Source organism: Centrocercus urophasianus, unplaced genomic scaffold, assembly GCF_019232065.1.
Source record: "Centrocercus urophasianus isolate 14NV4802_14NV808 unplaced genomic scaffold, USGS_Curo_1.0 seq_33, whole genome shotgun sequence".
In the NCBI taxonomy this organism is placed as follows: domain Eukaryota; kingdom Metazoa; phylum Chordata; class Aves; order Galliformes; family Phasianidae; genus Centrocercus; species Centrocercus urophasianus.
Genome location: NW_024884900.1, coordinates 4,730,559 through 4,747,973, shown reverse-complemented (window position 1 = coordinate 4,747,973; position 17,415 = coordinate 4,730,559). Strand labels below are relative to the sequence as shown.

The following is a 17,415-nucleotide window of genomic DNA, read 5'->3' as shown; positions in this document are numbered from 1 at the left end:
AGAGAAAACATTTCTGTGACAGAAACGCTATTATAAGGGAAATAAAGGACACATCTTTTTCTCCTTTTGGTTTTCATCTTATAAGTAGAATGCAGTGATCTAGATCTATATGTGATATAGACCATATTTACAAAGCCTAACCCTTCAATGTAATAGTTGGAGCAGGATTCTGTGACATCAGGTTGCCTTGCACTACTGCTATAAGAGTGCAGTTGAAGCCATCACTTCACCCAAATGCTTGCTTACTTTGTTTGAAAATCCTGGAATGTTTGCCTAGGAAGATCCTTGCTATATAGCCTTACCACAGCCCTCTCTGCTTGACATGATCTCATGACTTGCTTATTGAACTCAGCATGAAACTTTCTACTGATAAGTTGTGGCTTTAGGTAAGTAGCCAAAGTTTTAGAATTCCTTAGGAAAAAATCACCTCTGACTGGCAAGAACAGTCAAATCAGAAGAGGAAAACCAGGCCTGAGTGCCTTCAGGGCCTTTACTGCTGGGTAGGTGAACAAAATATTCTCCTGATATTTTCCAGCTTCTTTTAGAATATTATTATGAACTGCGAATTCTTCACAATTACAAGCTGATCTAATCTTATTAAGTCTCCAGTGAAGAGCTTTGTTCTTTTCCACTCACCTCAGACTTCATCCTGTGCCCATAAAAGGCTAGTGAAAGAATGCAGGTTGGGGCAGAAAAGCTCCACCTTTATGGCAGCCTTTGTACAGAAAGGATGAATCAATGGTAGTAAACTATTGAGGAGTGGAGTGTTAATTATGGGAGGAAAAAGGAATTTGGAAAAGGTTACCAGTTATTATCTAGAGAAGCCTTAAGTAAAGAAAGGTTGTTAAAAACACTGAACAGAGTGACTGAACAATAAATCCTTCCAGTATAAAAAAGCTTCTTACAGAAGTATTATTCATTTCCCCATTACTGACCGCCAGAGGGAACTCTTGCAGTAATATTCCCAACTGCTAGCAACTGAAAAAGAAGTCTGATGAAACCCTCTAACTCCTGTAGTTTTGTGGTTCAGCTGTAAACAAGGGAAGATGGGGTACAAAAGGAGGAATGGGGAAGGAGAAAAAGAACAACAACAAAAAAAAATCAGCCAGCAGACTCTCAGTCAAAAGGCAGCTTTTCTTCTTTCTTTTTTAAACAGTGATCTGGCAGGAGTCTAAAAATGATTACTTTTACCATTGCAAGAGAGTTCTGGCTTGTTTATTTGAAGCTTGTGAAACACTACATAGAATGGCCATATTTTTCTGCTGCTGGGATTTAATTCTCCTAGCAGCCTGGGCTTTCAACAACAATCTCCAGCTTTTCAAAACTATGAAAAACCTGGGCACAGAAGTGTGCTACTTCTGCAGCCAGCTTGCAAACTCCACGCGTCACCAGGGAAACTGGGACTCTAGGTTCCAAATAGATTATGACTGGCTCCTACCTACAGTCCATCTGGAGAGAGAACAGGATCAGCAAAGGAAGGATGCTCATTTGTTAAGCCATCAGATAAGCAGAAGTCAAACACCTGGTGTTTTCTTACATATTTAGCAAACCACAGCCTGCCACCTGTAAGATAGAATATTTTTTTTCATTGGGATACTGTGAAGGTTCATACAAAACTAGTTAATCGACACAATAGCAAAGCCCCATCCATGAGACAGTTACAAGGCTTTCAGAATGCCCTACAAGAAAGCAAAAATGCTGTGAGCCATCCAGGCAGGAACATGGCACTGGTACAGTTAAGGACAGCTGTGCTCTGTTTATGCAAGTGCTGCCACACGGAGGCCACACAGTTGTAAAAACACATTCCTATGGGGAAAAAAAGCTTACAGAACTGAGCAGAGCTGGAATGGAATTCTCTGTGCAGTTATCCAGACTCTGAAGACGTTATACTGGAACTTGAAGATCTCAGAGAACAATCTAAAATCTATTTTGTCATCCTTAGAGATGCCATTCTTAACTGCATGCACCCACACACGTGTTCCTCTGCAGCAGAAGTGGAAGTTAAGCAATTCTCTGTCTGCAGGCCCCCGAGGTCAGTGATCTCAGGCTCAGAACAAGCTTTTTCTTTCACAGGGCTATACTTAACACTGAACATCTCACTGGAAAGACACTTTTCAGTGAAAACAGCTGCACTGGCACAGCTGTGAGGTGGGAGCATACCGCTGGCAGAGGAGGGGAGGGCAGGAACTGCGGGTGCCAGCACATCTCTGAAGAAAAAAAGACAGCGAACTCAATCCTCAACGTGCCTGCCTGCGTGCAGACAAACCCGGCTTCACATGAGTGATCACAGCAAGCGTCAAGAACTGGGAAACCACGGGTAATTGTGGCACTCCGGGTTACGTTCGCCTTCTAACGAGATGCACCAGAAGCACAGACCGATCCTGGCCGCGCTCACAGCACAGCACGCACACCGGACAAAGAACTGGGGTATGAACAAAGCATCCCTGGAAACGGGTAGCTGCCGCTCTCGGGTGCCCTGCAATCTCCTTAGAGCGCATGCGCAACCTCCCCCCTCCCGGGAGCCACCCGTCCCCAGGGCCGCGCGGAAAGATGACGTCACGTATCCCCCGCGTCTCCCGCTTGCGGTCACTTCCGGTAGGTGAGGTCAGGGCAGGGGCCGCCATTTTGGTGTGGCAGGGCTGGGCGCGGAGCGGGGCACCGCGGGCGGCGGCGGCCCGCGGGGCGGGGGCAGCGAGTGCGGCCTGCGGGTGGGGCGGCCCCCATGGCCGGGCAGTTCGACTCCGAGGACCGGGGGAGCTGGTACTGGGGGCGGCTGAGCCGGGCCGAGGCGGTGTCGCTGCTGCAGGGGCAGCGCCACGGGACCTTCCTGGTGCGCGACTCGGGCACCATCCCCGGAGACTTCGTGCTCTCGGTGTCTGAGAGCTCCCGCGTCTCGCACTACATCGTCAACAGCCTGGGGCCGGCGGGAGGCCGGAGGGCCGGCGGCGAGGGCCCTGGGGCCCCGGGTGAGTGACCCCCAGGGCTGGCGGTGCCCCTCAGCCGCTGCGGGCCCCGCTGAGCGCCGCGTCCCGGGAGCTCCGCTCTCCTCACGGGCGGCGCTGCGAGTCGCGTTGCTCTTTGTAGAGGAGTTGAGGCTCGTCTTGCAGCCTGCACCTGCCTTGCTGCTAAACGTGCGTTGGGATAGAGCGCAGCCCGGAGCCGTCACGCGTTTACAGCTTTGTGCGTTCTTTTGTTTTCTTCATAAAGCTGTGAATGTGAGTGGTAAAGTGTGGATGCGGTGTGTCAGCTGAGCCTGGAGATGGATCTGTGGAAGAGTCACTTAAAAGGGTGAATTCGGTTGGAATAGTTTAGCTTTAAGAAGACAGGTTGTGAGGCTAAAACTTAGTCGTGAATCAGAGAGCTGGGTGGATTAATAAGTAGTGGGAGCTCCTCAGGAGTGTAAAGGCATTTGTTCCTTTAGATATAGAATTCAGGGCTCCCCCTCCTACACACACCTTGTGTTGTAAGGGGAGATTTGATGTTATTCCTCATTAACCTCTAATACAAAAACAATGTACTTAAATTAACCCTTAGAGAGTTGCTTTAGTATTGTGGAGGAGAAGACTGTATTGCAGAAAGCAATGATTCTGAATGAACAAGTGTAGCTAAGTGAACAGGAGCCCCCAGCATTGTGTGATCTGTAGATGTGTGGTGAGAAGGTTTAGTTAAACAGCAGCCCTGCTGGGGACGTTGCTGAAGTTGGTGGTGGAGCCACTCCTGTCTGGATATTAACGCTCACAGAACGATGTGGGTGTATTGCTGGCATCTCAGAGAGAAACCACTACAAAGTTTGAAAATCCATGTAATGAAGCTGTGTAATAGGAGATCTAATGAACTTGACAAGGATTGAAGTTGCTACAGAGACAAATAATGGATTTTTTTCAAGCTGTGCAGACTGTAGTTGGTGAAGAAGTAATCTGAAAAAAGAACAAATCTGTTGTTGGTGGGTTTGTACCATTTTACAATGATCTCTCCTGCTTGCTGTAACATTTAGAATTGGCAGATTGGTGAAAGCCTGAAGTCATTGGGTTCGTCACAGGAATCTGCTGTAAGGTGCATGCCAGTCACAGAAAGCTCTGCAATGCAGGAGATAAAGGTGGCTGCATTGAACTGGAAGCAAAGCGGGCAGTGAAGTGGTTTACTACAAGACGTGGTCGGTTCCTCAGCATTTCGTGTCTTATCAAAGCCAAGGTTTATTTTCATAGGTTTGTGGAGGCTTCATGTGTGAGATGTGTGACTGTTGCACAAAGCAGAATAAGTTTCCAGGGTGATTTGTAGTGGAATCCATCCTGATAGGATTTAAAAGTGAAAAACACTGAAGTTTGTGTGCCCGCCCTCTTTCTGGGCAGTTGTTTTCTGTAGAGTGGTTCATCTGTGGAAAACCAGTATTCTTTGTGTTGTTGAATGTATAATCCACATTCCTGTTGGATCACCTCAGTGAATGTAGGTGATCTTAAAGGCTCCTTCCAACCAGAGCCACTCTATGACTGTGAGATGTGCTTGATGTAGTTATCTTCTGTTTTAAACATCTGCTTTAGAAGACCAGCTGCTGTCATCGCTGTGTAGCTGCTCTGGCAGTAGGTTTGATTTGTGTTCAAAAGCTTAATTATTTTTTGGAAGTCCACTTTTTTGTCCCACCTTGATGTTATGAGAGTAGGTACTGCTTCACTTTCGCTCCAAAGATATTTCTGTGCTGCAATTCTAGTGGGTTTAGATGAAAGTCATGCTGATGCTGTGCTCTTCGCACTCAAACCCAAAGAAAGAAAGAGTGTATGTGTAGTAAATTGCATTTAACATCATTTCCATCAGAAAAAGTAGTAAGGAAAAAGGTTCTTTAAAGGAAGGGACGTGGTATTATTGGTAGAAGATTGAAGATGATTTCAGGTTTGGATGGGGAAGGTAGCACGGTGAAATGAGGTAAATGTTCACATAGAGCTGATTAGGAAAAATGACTTTATGATGTTATTTTTCTATATGGTATACTTATTTTTTTGCAATTCATTGTTTGGCAAATGCACACAACTCACTGAAAAGCCTAGATATGCCTGGTCAGGTTCCTGTGTTGATTTATTGGCTTCAGGCAGTTGAAGTGCACGTGTGATTCGTGACTGCTTGTACACTGCTGTGTGCAGGTGACAGTAGGAACCTAGCTTCAGTACAGAAGGAAATATTTGAACACATGTCTTTGCAGTTTGGCATACAAGCATAGGGTGAAAATGTCTGATGTGCACTAAAACAAAATGCCTAAAACATCTAAAGACATCTGAAGTGTTTTTTATTGAAAGGCCAGAAACCTCAAATCCATAACATTTTTCTTTGTGACATAGAAAAGTGTGGCAGAGTGGAAGGTGATGTCTTCAGTAAGTATGCATTTTACAAACACGCTTACTGCACTCCGTTGTGATTTTTTGAAAGATTCAGTCTGTGCTTCCTGGGCTCATGAAACCAGTGAGCTGGGTTTCACTGTTTTTTTAGAGCATTTCTGGGTGCTTGTCTGTTTTGCTCAGTAGTGAGCAGAGAGGCACTGAAGAACAAGGAAAAGAAGGCATCTGAATGAAGGTGGGGGACACAGGCAGAACGTTTTGCCTCTGTAACAGTTGCTCTAGGAGGAAAACTGTCATATGTCAGTGTGATCTCTTCAGAGAGCCTTGTCTCACCACCCTGAGCACCAAGAGCAGCCTTTCTTTCCCCAAACATGCTTTTGAAGATGGGGGGTAGGGGCTTACGGAGTGTGTCTAGAGATGAGATTGAAAACCTATATTCCTGTTAAGTCTTCCATGCCCTAAAAAGGAAAGCTTACCAAAGCTTAGGGATAAAGAGAAAACTGCCTAGTGGCACTGACAGAATGGGAGTGCAGAGAGAAATGTGAAACCCTTGAGGGTCTGATGAAGCTTGAAGCTGCTCTGTGGTTACGCCACCTGCCCACGCTCTCAAGAAGAATATTAGATGTTTTATTTAACACCTCTGTGAATGATCTTTTCCACACTGACACAAAGCCAACCCAGTGTAAAAGTCCTCCGTCAGGAAGGCCCATGTGTCACAGAGATCAGTCAGGGTCCAGATTTTACTCTTACATTAACTACGGGCTGCTTTGGATTTTAACCCCTTCATCACCCCTCTGGGAGCGGAGGTTTCGCTGTCTGTTTCCAAGTGGGTGGAATCACATTTAGTCCTAGCGCAGTTGGAGCTGGGATGGAGTAAGTAGGAAGGGTGATCCTCAGCTCTTTCCCTTTCTCATTCTAAGGAGCAGTCTTACAGAGCTGAGCGGTCCTGCAGCCGGAGGTGCGAGCTGAGCTGCTGTCCTTCCTTTGGCTCTGCAGAGCTGGGGAGGAGGGAAGAGGATTTCTTCAGTTGTCCAACTTTAATAGGAAGTGACTAAAGTTCCTCTAGAAATTAGGATTACCTTTGCACACATTCTGCTTTTCCTGAGAGCCCTCGGAAGATGCAGACAATATGCTGCTAGCACTTGTGTTTTCAAGAAAGCTGTTCCAGGGTTGTGAAGCAAAACAGCTCTGCTTCTGCAGAGAAACCAAAAAACAGCTCTTTTGCTTTGACTTCCTCATGGTAGATCATGCTTTAGTTTTTCCACTGGCCTACAGGTATGAGAAGTGTTGCAATTCAAACAAGTAGCTGAAGAATTCTGAGCCTGAAATCTGTTAATCTTTGAGTTTCATTGTAGCAGGGAATGGCAGGACTTGGAAGCTCCTAATGCATGGAATTATTTCCCTGCTGTGTGACATCACTCAGCTCGTTAACTTTGTAGCTGAACAAGAGTATGCACCAAAGACTTAAACTGATGAAGAGATTACCGCCTGCTTGGTAAGGTGTGGTTGTGTTTCCAACCTGTGTTTTCCTAATTGTGACTTTGAACTCTTCAGGCTTGTCGTGGTGTTTTTAGGAACCTTCTCATTAAAGTTTTCCGGGCAGTGACCTGGTTGCTGCCTTGATGTTCTTCAGCAATTTGAATTAAGCTCGTGTCTTTCTTGCTGCAAAGGTCTTGTTTTCCAGACCTCAAATTGCTGTAGCTGCCCTCTGCTTCTAAAACAAAAGAATCAGAATCAGCATGTGGCATTTGGGGCGTGTTCCCTTTGTGCAAATGGTGTGACTTGGTTTCGTCCCTTTGAGGAGCACGTTGAGCACTGTGATCTTAAAGTATTTGAAGGGGCTGCGTTCCCTCACTCTTCAATCACGCCAAATGTATTTTGGAAGGCTCATTTCTAGGCTGCAGTGCCCTGATGTCAGTCGCTCCTTCCTCACGCACAGGACATCAGTGGACTTTCCTCTAAAGAGTGAGTTTTATGTAGGTATGTTTGGCAGCTGTTTCAGGCTGTTAGGTGTTATTTCTAGAGTCTTACTCCTCTTTCTGAGCCAGGTTCACACATCACACTGATATTTACATTAGTTTTCTTATCTCTTGGTGAAGCCAGTGTGATTTTGGTTACTTTGGGTTTTTTTTTTTTGTAGTTATTTGAGACTGTTGCTTTTTTTGGCTCATTGCAGCGGGGCTGATTTCTTTTGAAAGCCCTTCAGCTTTTGATGCATCTCAACGTGCATTTTCCTATGGCTTAGTTCTGCTGCTTTGAATTTTTTGTAACCAACTTAACTGACATTTCTGTTCCTTCAGAACTCATCTATTGGCTGCTTGTGTTGATCTTACCAAATCTGTCCTTTCTCTGTTAGAGCCCCTTTTTGCTCTCTTGAAAGACCTTCTTGTAACGTTAGCTTGTTGTGCTGACGGTGCTACTTTGAAGGGAGTTTTGGATCAGCAACAGCCTGAAAAATTCTGCTAGCTTTGTACTCGAGAGCTCATTCTCAGAACTGTTAGATATTCCCTGCAGAGAAGCAGACTTGCAAAGTAAGCATCTCTTTCTTGCTAAGAGTTACTCATTAAAGCATAAATCTTTTCCTCTCCGCTGCCCTCCCCCAGCCTTCCACAATTCTTCCCATAACTGATTACACAGTGTATGGTGCATGGTGGAAATGGAACATCATACACGTGTTTTCCCCCAGCTGAGCCTGATGAGCATAAAAATGAAAAGAAAAAAGAAGTGCAGCTCCCAGATTGAAAACTGAAATGGATTATCTGCAATTTGATACTCCTGATGTCTTGAATATGAACATCATCTGCATTTTAATGTATCTGAGATCCGCATTTGCAGCTTAGATTCCATCTGGCAAATATGGCACAGAAAATATAAGAATGGAGATTAAAAGAATGAATTATAAGCCTTATGAGAACGTATTGTTGCTTTGCTGTGCTGTTTTTCTGTGGAGTCTGTGCTGTTAGAAATTATACCAGGACTTTGTTTGCTGTCCAGATTTAGACTTTCAGTGGTGGGAAAGAAATGAATTCTCTGTTCAGTGAAAATTGTGTAGGCTTCTGAGAAGTGCAGATGAACTGAAGGTCCGTAAAACATTGCAGGATTCTAGATACTTCTGTCGTAATTCAGGAAGTTTGGCAGTGTCAAACAATTTGTTGCATACTTTGGTATCACGAGCACCATCTTTAAACCTCTATCCTCATTAACGATATAATGCTCCCTTAAATTAAAAATACCAAGAAGAGCTGAATATGATAAGTGTTGATCTAAGGATGACCAAAATCAGTATCAGATTACTTGTCTGTAGAGGTATCAGTCTCCTCAGATGTTTAATTTGCAGTTGTAACTGTTGTTCACTCTCTTTGTTGACGTTTTGCTTTCTCTTTTCAGGGTTGAATCCCACCAGATTTCGAATAGGTGACCAGGAGTTTGATTCTTTGCCATCTTTACTGGAATTCTACAAAATACACTATTTGGACACTACAACCTTGATAGAGCCAGTTTCCCGATCCAGGCAGAATAGCGGCGTCATCCTCAGACAGGAGGAAGTTGAATATGTGCGAGCTCTCTTTGACTTTAATGGAAACGATGACGAAGATCTTCCGTTTAAGAAAGGAGACATACTGAAAATCCGGGATAAACCTGAAGAGCAATGGTGGAATGCAGAAGACAGCGAAGGAAAGAGGGGAATGATACCTGTTCCTTACGTCGAGAAGTGTAGACCTTCCTCTGCTTCAGTATCTACTCTGACTGGAGGTAACCAGGATAGTTCCCACCCACAACCACTGGGTGGGCCGGAGCCAGGGCCCTATGCCCAGCCCAGCATCAACACTCCGCTCCCTAACCTTCAGAATGGCCCTATTTATGCCCGGGTTATCCAGAAGCGAGTCCCTAATGCCTACGACAAGACAGCCTTGGCTTTGGAGGTACATAATGGGCAAAACTCAGAAAGAAGAGATCTGTTCAAGGGATTTCCCTTTCCATCACATTATAATTCTGTAGGAATAAGGAAGGGAAAAAAGCACTGTAACGCTGGTTTTGCATCATGATTGATAAGTTATTGATATAGCTTTGATTTTTTTTTAAATAAGTGACTGAAGTCACTTATGGACTAGCTTGATTATAAGCATGCTTAGCTTACTGATCCAGTGTTGTCTCTTGTCACACATCACTAACATAAGTGTTTCCCCATCCACATTTCACTTCTGAAGTCATTATTTTCGGGGGAGGGATTGGGTGCGGCTCATAATGTTGTGTGTCAGAACCTGTGTTCAGTGTTGCGTGCCTCCACCCCAGCCTTTAAAGGTGTGCTGAGTCGTTCTGTCATCCTGTCTGCCTTTAAAAGCAACCAGTGGAAGCACTCATAGTCGCTTTGAAATTACTCACACTGAGGCAGTAATGATCCTGCGTAGGGGTTTATTTTAATGCCTTGACCTCAAACAGATTGCTTCATTTTTGTAGACTGTGAATCATGAACATATATTATAACTCAGTAGGGAGGAAAAGTAGTGACTGATGGAGTATTATTTGTAATAAAGCAATGAGTTTCCCTAAGGTTGATTCACTTCTTGATATGATCAAATACTGATCCGTGCTCTTTTTGATTATTTTTTTTTTTCCCCTCTTAAAAAGGAGAATAGTGCTCAATCTCTACACACCAAATAGTTATCCTCCAAGTTACATTTGAGGAAATTGAGGCCAAGGTATTCGAAGTGGCAGACCTTTGCCTTAGGATGATATGTAAATGATATCCTTTAATCTAGGCTTTCTTTGAGTTAAACGCTCTGGAATTTCCTGATACCTAATTGACTTCCTGTTTATATGACAATTTAAGTACTTGGGGAAAAAACAGTTTCTGTGCTGAGTCAGAACATCTCTGCACTCTTAATAATTTGTTTAATTTTGTGTGGCATAAAATGCACTGGAATATTTCAGCAATGTGGCGAGCACATGTGCGTGTCTTTAGAACACAATTGGCAAATGCAGCACATTCTACAGATCTGGTGTATAACCTGGGAGAGCTGACATTTTTTCCCCACTGTACATAAAAATTTGCCTAGGGAAGCAGTGGAAATATATTCTCAGTTATTGTAAGCTTTGTTGCACTTCTGGATTGAGAGCCAGGATACGGAATGGAGATTTTGGGGTTGAAAAGCATCTGTGTGGAAGTTCATGCCAACTCAACAAATTCTGGGGAAATATGCAAAGATTTTAACCTTCCAATTTCTGTAATACCTGAAATGCTGTTTCCTTTCCTCTCTTTCTCACCATCTCACCTAGGCACCTCCTGGAGCTTCAGAATATTTCTGAGCATCATGGAGTGTTCCAATCAGATTTCCTTAGAGGCATTCTAGTTTGCTGCATATTGTATCAAAATCTTTTGGTTTTCTTTCTGGATTTTGTTTTTAAGCTTTAACTAACCCCAATGTGCTGCCAGTGTTCCTTTAAGCTTAAACTTGTGTCGTTTCCTTTAAAGCAGAGCCCCACCGTGCCACTCAAATTCTAGTTTGGTAGCATAGAGCAAAATGGTGAGGATGAGGAAAGTGCTGATAATCTGGGCTGCTGTGAGCAAATCCGAGTGAAAGCAGAATTCCTTACCCACTGGCTAACAGCTTGCGAGTGCTGTGGTGGTTTTCTTATCCTCTTCAATGACTTTCTGTCAAGTGTGTTGTGCTTTTGGAAGGTGTTGTTTCATGGAGGGCATCTCATTGTTCTGAACCACCTCCCTCTGCTGTGGTTTTCTCGTGCTAATATGCTGCATAGCAGAAGTGTGCAGGGGCTGGAATGGAGAAGTGCACAGGTTCTGCCTGTTGTGAGGACAGAATCAGATTCATAGCACCTCTGCCTGTCTGTTAGGGCAGGGATCTTCATGGACCATGTCATCTTACTGGAACGCTTGCTGGTTGGCAGGTTGGGCCTCTCAGAGAGGATGATGTGTACCCATCCTGCTGTATGCTGTTAGCAGCAGTAGTTCTTTATTCTGTACTTAATATTGGGAAAACTTACTTGTAAGACTTGAAGCATGTATCCCTGCTTCTAATTGTGCTTCCTTTATGTTACTCTTCATCAAATCACAGTGTTATTGAACTGCTTTCCGTGTCCATACAGGAAAAAGCAGCGGTGTGCTCTTTACCCTTCCCAGTTTTTCTTCATCCTGTCTCTCCAAGTACTGTTTCTCGTTGTCTTTTTTTCTGTTTTTAACATTCCCTTTCACTTCATGGTGTTTCTTCTTCATTTATTCAGAGATCTCTTTCTTCAATGGCTTACCAGAAAGCATTATGTAAATCTTTTCAGTCCATTTTTGCCCAAACCTCTTAACTATAAATCTAAATTTGTTTCCTCCAAATGAAAACTCTGTCTTAAATGGGGTGATATTTGTAGGTGGGGTTTGATCCCAGTGTTTGTCCTAAGCAAATAAAATTGTTAACATCAAACAGTTTTGTGGCCCAAACTGCAAACAGAACTATCTGTGCTGTTAGGTTCAAACTAACATGGGTTTGAAGAGCTTAGAGGAGGATCAAAGCAAATTATGTTCTAACAAAGGCTGTGCTGTGCTGTGGAGGAAGGTTTTAACCCAAGGCCACACTTAATTTGCTTGTAAGTGGACCTCTCCAAGAAGTCGTTGGGTATCTTTGAGGGAAGGGAACATCGATTTAGTTAACGACTCTGAGGTCGTTCCACCTTAGTTTGTTTCTCCTCCCCTCAGTAACAGTACAGGACTCTTCCATCTTCACATTTCAAGAGAAGCACTTGGAATAAAAAAGTCTTTACATGAAGCTTCGTATTTTACTTTGAAGCAGCAATTGAAAATTCATAAGAGATCTGCTCCAAGTCTGGCTTGATAGCAGAGTGCAGTGCTTTCCTTGGGTTCTGGGCTTGGTGGGATGATGTGCAACAGACTGGTAATAGCATTAATCAAAGTGAGCAGAATTCAGAGGGAATATCCTCTTCTGGTGTAAAAATGTGGAAGTTCCAGCAATTGTAATAATGGGTAGCTTTGCTAGAAGTTTCTCTGTGTTGTCTTCATTTTGTAACTTAGTGGAGGCAGAATTGCCCATGCCACACCACTGGAAGTTTCCGTGCAGTTCTGCTAAGCACAGTGGGCACATTGCATCACTGTTAATACGTTACCATAGGTAAGTAGTGTGGATAGAATGAGCCTTGGTCTGTGGTCCACAGAACATAGAATGGCTCCCACAATAAACATAGAAGTGTTTCCAACTTCAGTAAGGATGGAAAAGGGAAAATTACAGGTAGGAGGGAAGTCTGAGAGAGCAGATGAGAGCAGTGCATGCACATTTAGCTATTTAAATATTACTTTGTTGTAAATAAAAACAACTGAAGTAAGATTATCCAGGATCTATTAAGGATACAATTCTAGCTTGAAAAAATACAATAGAGAAGCACAGATGACTACAAGTGTCTTTAATTGCAGATTCCATCAGGATAAGTCGGGCTGTTCAGTTAGACAGGACGTGCTTTTCTCATTCATACTGGTTTGGAGGCCATACGCTTTGCTGTTGGAGCACTGTGTCCAGATCTGAAGTAATTTAGTGTGTGTAGGATAGTGTTCTTGTAATGGTTATTGTTAGGAAAGAAAATTTTTTTGCTTCTACTATAGTCAGATTTAATTTTTTCCCTATTAAATTATAGCTTTCTATTGTTTTGGTCAACGGAGTATTTTTTTATTGCTACAGCCCCCCAGTGATTATTAGCAGTAGCAAAACGATACACACTGCGTGATTAAATTCCTTCAGAGCTGAAGCTAGCGTACAGAAGTCATGGAAAGCTTCCTTTTTGCCTCTAGCAAATACATAAGAGGATTTTCTTCAGAATACGGCTCATGAAAATGTCTATGCTAATTACTACAAAGGGAAAGAAAACAAAGCTGCAGCAAGAGTCCCCTGTGTGCCTCTCATTACCAGATAAGTAATCATCAGAGTTATGGGAAGCTTAATTAAATGTCCATGCAGTGTTTTAAATGTACGCACTGTTAAAAGCTGCTTTGGCAAGAGATTGCAAGGGATTAGAACTTGTACAGTTAACAGAGACTACTAGCATCTGAAATTGCTTTCCTTATTCTTCGTTCACTGCCTGGGAAGTGAGAATAATGAGCTTCTGCTTTGGATGAATTGGGCACAGTGCTGAGCACGTACATAACTGTATACTCAGTGACTTTCTGGGTTAAATGCAGTAAGACACTGCAGCTGTGCCTTGAGAGCTTATTTACAGCATTAGTGAAAGAAAATAGAGTATATCTGTCCCCATAGTATTTTCTGTCTGTGACACAGAAAAATTCTGAAGATTGCTGTGTTCCTCGTAAGTAAGATTACTGATAAAACTGTACATAGAGGGGTAGAAGTGGGCAGGCAGCTTTTTGATGTCACACGTCTTTCACTGAGTTTGTAAATCATTGTACAAGTTCTAGTTCACGTATCCTTTAAGGTGCAGAGGAGTTGGGCACTGAGCAGGCCTAGAGTTGTGGCCCTGCTTGGAACTGCATAGCTATGGAACGACACACAAAGTCAGCCTTGGGAAAATATCTGCTGTGCAGTTTTTTTGACCTTGTCAAAGGAAGGCAATTCTTCTAGATTTAATTGGTTATGAATTATGCTGGAGATTAGAAGATGAGATGCATTACTGTGCTTTTAGTCAGTGCAGTACGTAGAACTGGATGCTTTTAAACACAGCACGTTGTTTTGTTGGGCCACAATAACTATTATTTTTCTAGTCGAACATTTTGGGTATAAAAGGAGGAGGGCATCAGTTGTCTTCACTGCACCCATGGAGTTTATTTGAGGAATCTGTGGACAAAAGACTGAAAGATCATCTGGCCTTGCCTGTGGTAATGGCTTGATGTGAATTCGCAGAGAGTAAGAGCAGTGCAGTGTTAAGGCAGCACTTCTCCAAACATTCTCCTACTGCTTTATAATCTGTGACTCTGCAAACGCAGCCCCCAGTTATCCCAAACTCCTTCAGTGCTACGTGGAGAGCACTTGGAGGAATTTCAGCATTAAGGAGCCATTTAGTTTGTAGATGTTTCCTTCATCCACCTGCATTCCCTCACTCCCTTCTCTTGCAGGGCCGTTGATGCAGTACAGCAGAGCACAAACCTCTGTCAGTTCAGCCACATCCAGTTACTGTGATAGCAGCTGATGTCAGGGCCCAGACGTGCTCTGAAAGTTTGGTCTTGCTTGCAGACTAAGGGGTAGTTCTCACCTAGCCTAGCTAGTTTCTTTCTATATGTTCTTCATGAGTGAGAAACGTGAGGTGGTAGGCTGGTGCATCAAAAATGGTTAAGACTGAAACTGCTTTGATAGAATTATCTGTGGTACACTTGATGCAGCACCGAGGGGGAGGAGCAGCAGCTCATCCTGTGCGTGCGTGTGAATTGTAACTTTCCTTATTCCTTCCCCTGCAGGTCGGTGAGCTGGTAAAGGTCACAAAGATTAACATGAGTGGTCAGTGGGAAGGAGAATGTAATGGCAAACGTGGTCACTTTCCATTCACACATGTCCGCCTGCTGGATCAACAGAATCCTGATGAGGACTTCAGCTGAGTGTGGCTCAACAGTTGCGCTTGCAGATGGGAACAATCTCAACTTGTTTTTATTGCAGAAGCCATCCAGACTGTGTTCTGACAGAGGCTGAAAGCGGTATTGCTTGTATAAGCATTCTGATAACCTGCAAACCCCTGGGACTGAACACCACCATTCCTTAATCAAGGGTCACGTAATTCAGGGTACGACAGTAGATAAGTTGTGTGTCAAGTGGCAGAACTAGTACATGATTATAGGTTGTAATGCCTGCTTATGTCCATGTGCACAGCAGACTGGACCTTGCCAGGAGCATCAGCTGGAGAGAGCAGTAACAGAGACGTTAGGACAGCATTTACAGCTCTCTCCAGTCCTTTTCTTTATGTTGCTTCTCCCTCAGGCAATGAACATCAACCTTAGACAATTCAATGTATAGATAGTTTGTTTGGGTTGGTTTTTTATTCCCCACAAATTTATCCTGGAGCTTTCTCCATTTTATTTTTTCCATCCTGAATTCTCTGTCCTAGAAATGCTGTGTAGTACTTTGCATGGTGAGTTAACTATGCACAGTACAGATATTTTAGAGCACACTGGGGACAGCCTTATGATTTACAAATACGTACCATTTTAATGGTAAATGACAGAACAAATCAACCTCAGAATTCTGGACGCTGGTGGGCACTAGATTGATTTATTCAGTACTGTTGATGCTTCAGACATAGCAGCTAATTTTAATTTAAATTTTCTATTAACACGCCAGTAACTCTTTATCCACAAGTAGAAGGCTTATTGAAGTGTAAACGTCCATACCAGTGCTGAAAAATAAATGTGTAAAAGCACTTTAAGGCGTAGCTTTAAGCAGTGTTTGATTCACTAAATGTACTCAAACGTTTACACTGCTTTGAGAAAAAGATAAATTCCACAGGGCCTGTCTAACTAGTCTAGAACTGTTCAATACCCGTATGCATTACAGTACAAATCATTGTCAAAAGTGGTGAACTGACAAAGCAAATACTACTTCTATTTTGAAATCACTCTGGGGACTCTTCTGGCTTAATTCTCATCTGTAAAATATTTGATAGTGAATTCATGAGGATTTTATTTTTAATAAACTAATGGAAAATACTTGTGTGCTTCTGGATTGATTTTCAAAAGGAGTAATAGAGTCACTCTGGCTTCATAGCTCACAATGCAAATCAGTGCGTTGGATAGTTGGTATTATGCACTGCTTGTTGGTTTTGTTTGTTGTTTTCTAAGCCTGTTCTTCTAATTATCTGGTTTTCTCTAACATAAATCAGAATGGATTCAGTAAGTTTTGTAAACTGAAATTAAACACTGAAGTAACGAACCCTTGTCTGTACCCTGGATTGCTTTCCAAATACAGCACTCAAGTGACCAAGCAAACAAATTCTCTAACTTTGACTAGGTCATAACCCACACAGAACAGCTGTTTCTAAATAGTATCAAACTGAAGATGTTGATGTGGTTGATACAAACCGTGCCAGGCTAGAATGTCTCACTGGCTGTAGATGCTGTAGGGCCAGTTTTCCCACTGCAAATGCCATTGCTGCAAGGCACCGACCCAGCAGACAGAATACTGGTAACACTTTACCTCAGAACTGTGTAACATGCTGGAAACGTTAATATTTGTTATATTTAAGTACTAGTTGCTTTCCTTCAGAACTAATTCATTAGCAGGTCTAATTTTCAGGTAACGGGCACCCGATAATCCTGTAAATGAATGCCAATGTACATTAATTGTACTTTTCTATCACCAATCCCTTAAGCAGTACTAAAGATTATTAGCAAACTGATAGTTGTTATAACAGCAACCCAAGAATAACAGTAAGGAAGGAATTGCAGAGCTGTTCCAGCTTGGATGGTTCTTCTGGGCAGGGTGATCTGCTGCTCTATTGAGAGATCACTTCTAGCTCTGTACTCAGTCTCCACTGAGGAAACAAATTCAGAACCTAACTCAAGGGCCAGGAACAAATTGGTGTATTTAAGGCTAAGCTGTATTTTTCCTCTGGTCTTACTGCTTGTTGCCACTGATTTTTCACTAGCTGCATTCTAATGCAGGCGTAACACTGAGTGTATCAGTTGCCCATATATGCTAATACTTCAGGTTTTACAGAAGCAGCACAACAAACTGTTCTTAGAGTGACACAGTTTGTTCTGAAGCATTTTTTTCCAGTTGCAGTTAATTGAAGTCCATACGTTTATACCTTTCCAGTCAGCAGTTATTTTAAGAGAGCAAAATAACTTTTTTTTTCCTGAAAGGAATTTTATTATGCAAACCTTGCCTTTTTAATACGAAAGACATAAATGGAGTTGTTGACTAGCAAATACCCTGCAAAGTTTGTAGATGTGTTTTTGTGAAGACTGTATAAATTGCAAATATTTGTACACTTTGAGAGAGCAAAAAAGAAAGTAGAGGAGTCTTAATAGCTGCTGTTGCACTAGAATCTTAAGTTCTTGTCAAGCAGTTTTTCTTAATCAACCAATACATCCATGCAGCTGTTTTCCACTGTTCAGTTCTAAGCTGAAATGTGAGTTTTT

General features: G+C 42.8%; 1 protein-coding gene across 3 annotated transcripts; it reads left to right on the top strand.

Moving 5' to 3' along the window:
• The first annotated feature begins 2,342 nt into the window (after positions 1-2,342).
• Positions 2,343-15,981, top strand: CRK (CRK proto-oncogene, adaptor protein). Of its 3 annotated transcripts, none has more exons than XM_042830030.1 (3): positions 2,343-2,595; positions 8,712-9,247; positions 14,743-15,981. In XM_042830030.1, exons 1-3 carry the CDS (start codon positions 2,358-2,360, stop codon positions 14,878-14,880), a joined length of 912 nt encoding a protein of 303 aa, XP_042685964.1. In that variant the 5' UTR covers positions 2,343-2,357; the 3' UTR covers positions 14,881-15,981. The 3 variants fall into 3 exon arrangements, with proteins under 3 accessions (XP_042685964.1, XP_042685963.1, XP_042685965.1); XM_042830029.1 differs by lacking the exon at positions 2,343-2,595 and adding an exon at positions 2,723-2,966; XM_042830031.1 differs by lacking the exon at positions 2,343-2,595 and adding an exon at positions 2,723-2,966 and having other exon boundaries at positions 8,712-9,077; positions 14,743-14,833.
• Positions 15,982-17,415: the final 1,434 nt, after the last annotated feature.

What these genes read in the sequence shown, in the direction of transcription:
- CRK (XM_042830029.1), top strand. Translation starts at nt 2,723, where the DNA reads ATGGCCGGGCAGTTCGACTCCGAGGACCGGGGGAGCTGGTACTGGGGG. An exon ending in CGAGGGCCCTGGGGCCCCGG is followed by an intron (nt 2,967 to 8,711) that starts GTGAGTGACCCC and finishes TTCTCTTTTCAG; the next exon opens with GGTTGAATCCCACCAGATTT. An exon ending in AGACAGCCTTGGCTTTGGAG is followed by an intron (nt 9,248 to 14,742) that starts GTACATAATGGG and finishes CTTCCCCTGCAG; the next exon opens with GTCGGTGAGCTGGTAAAGGT.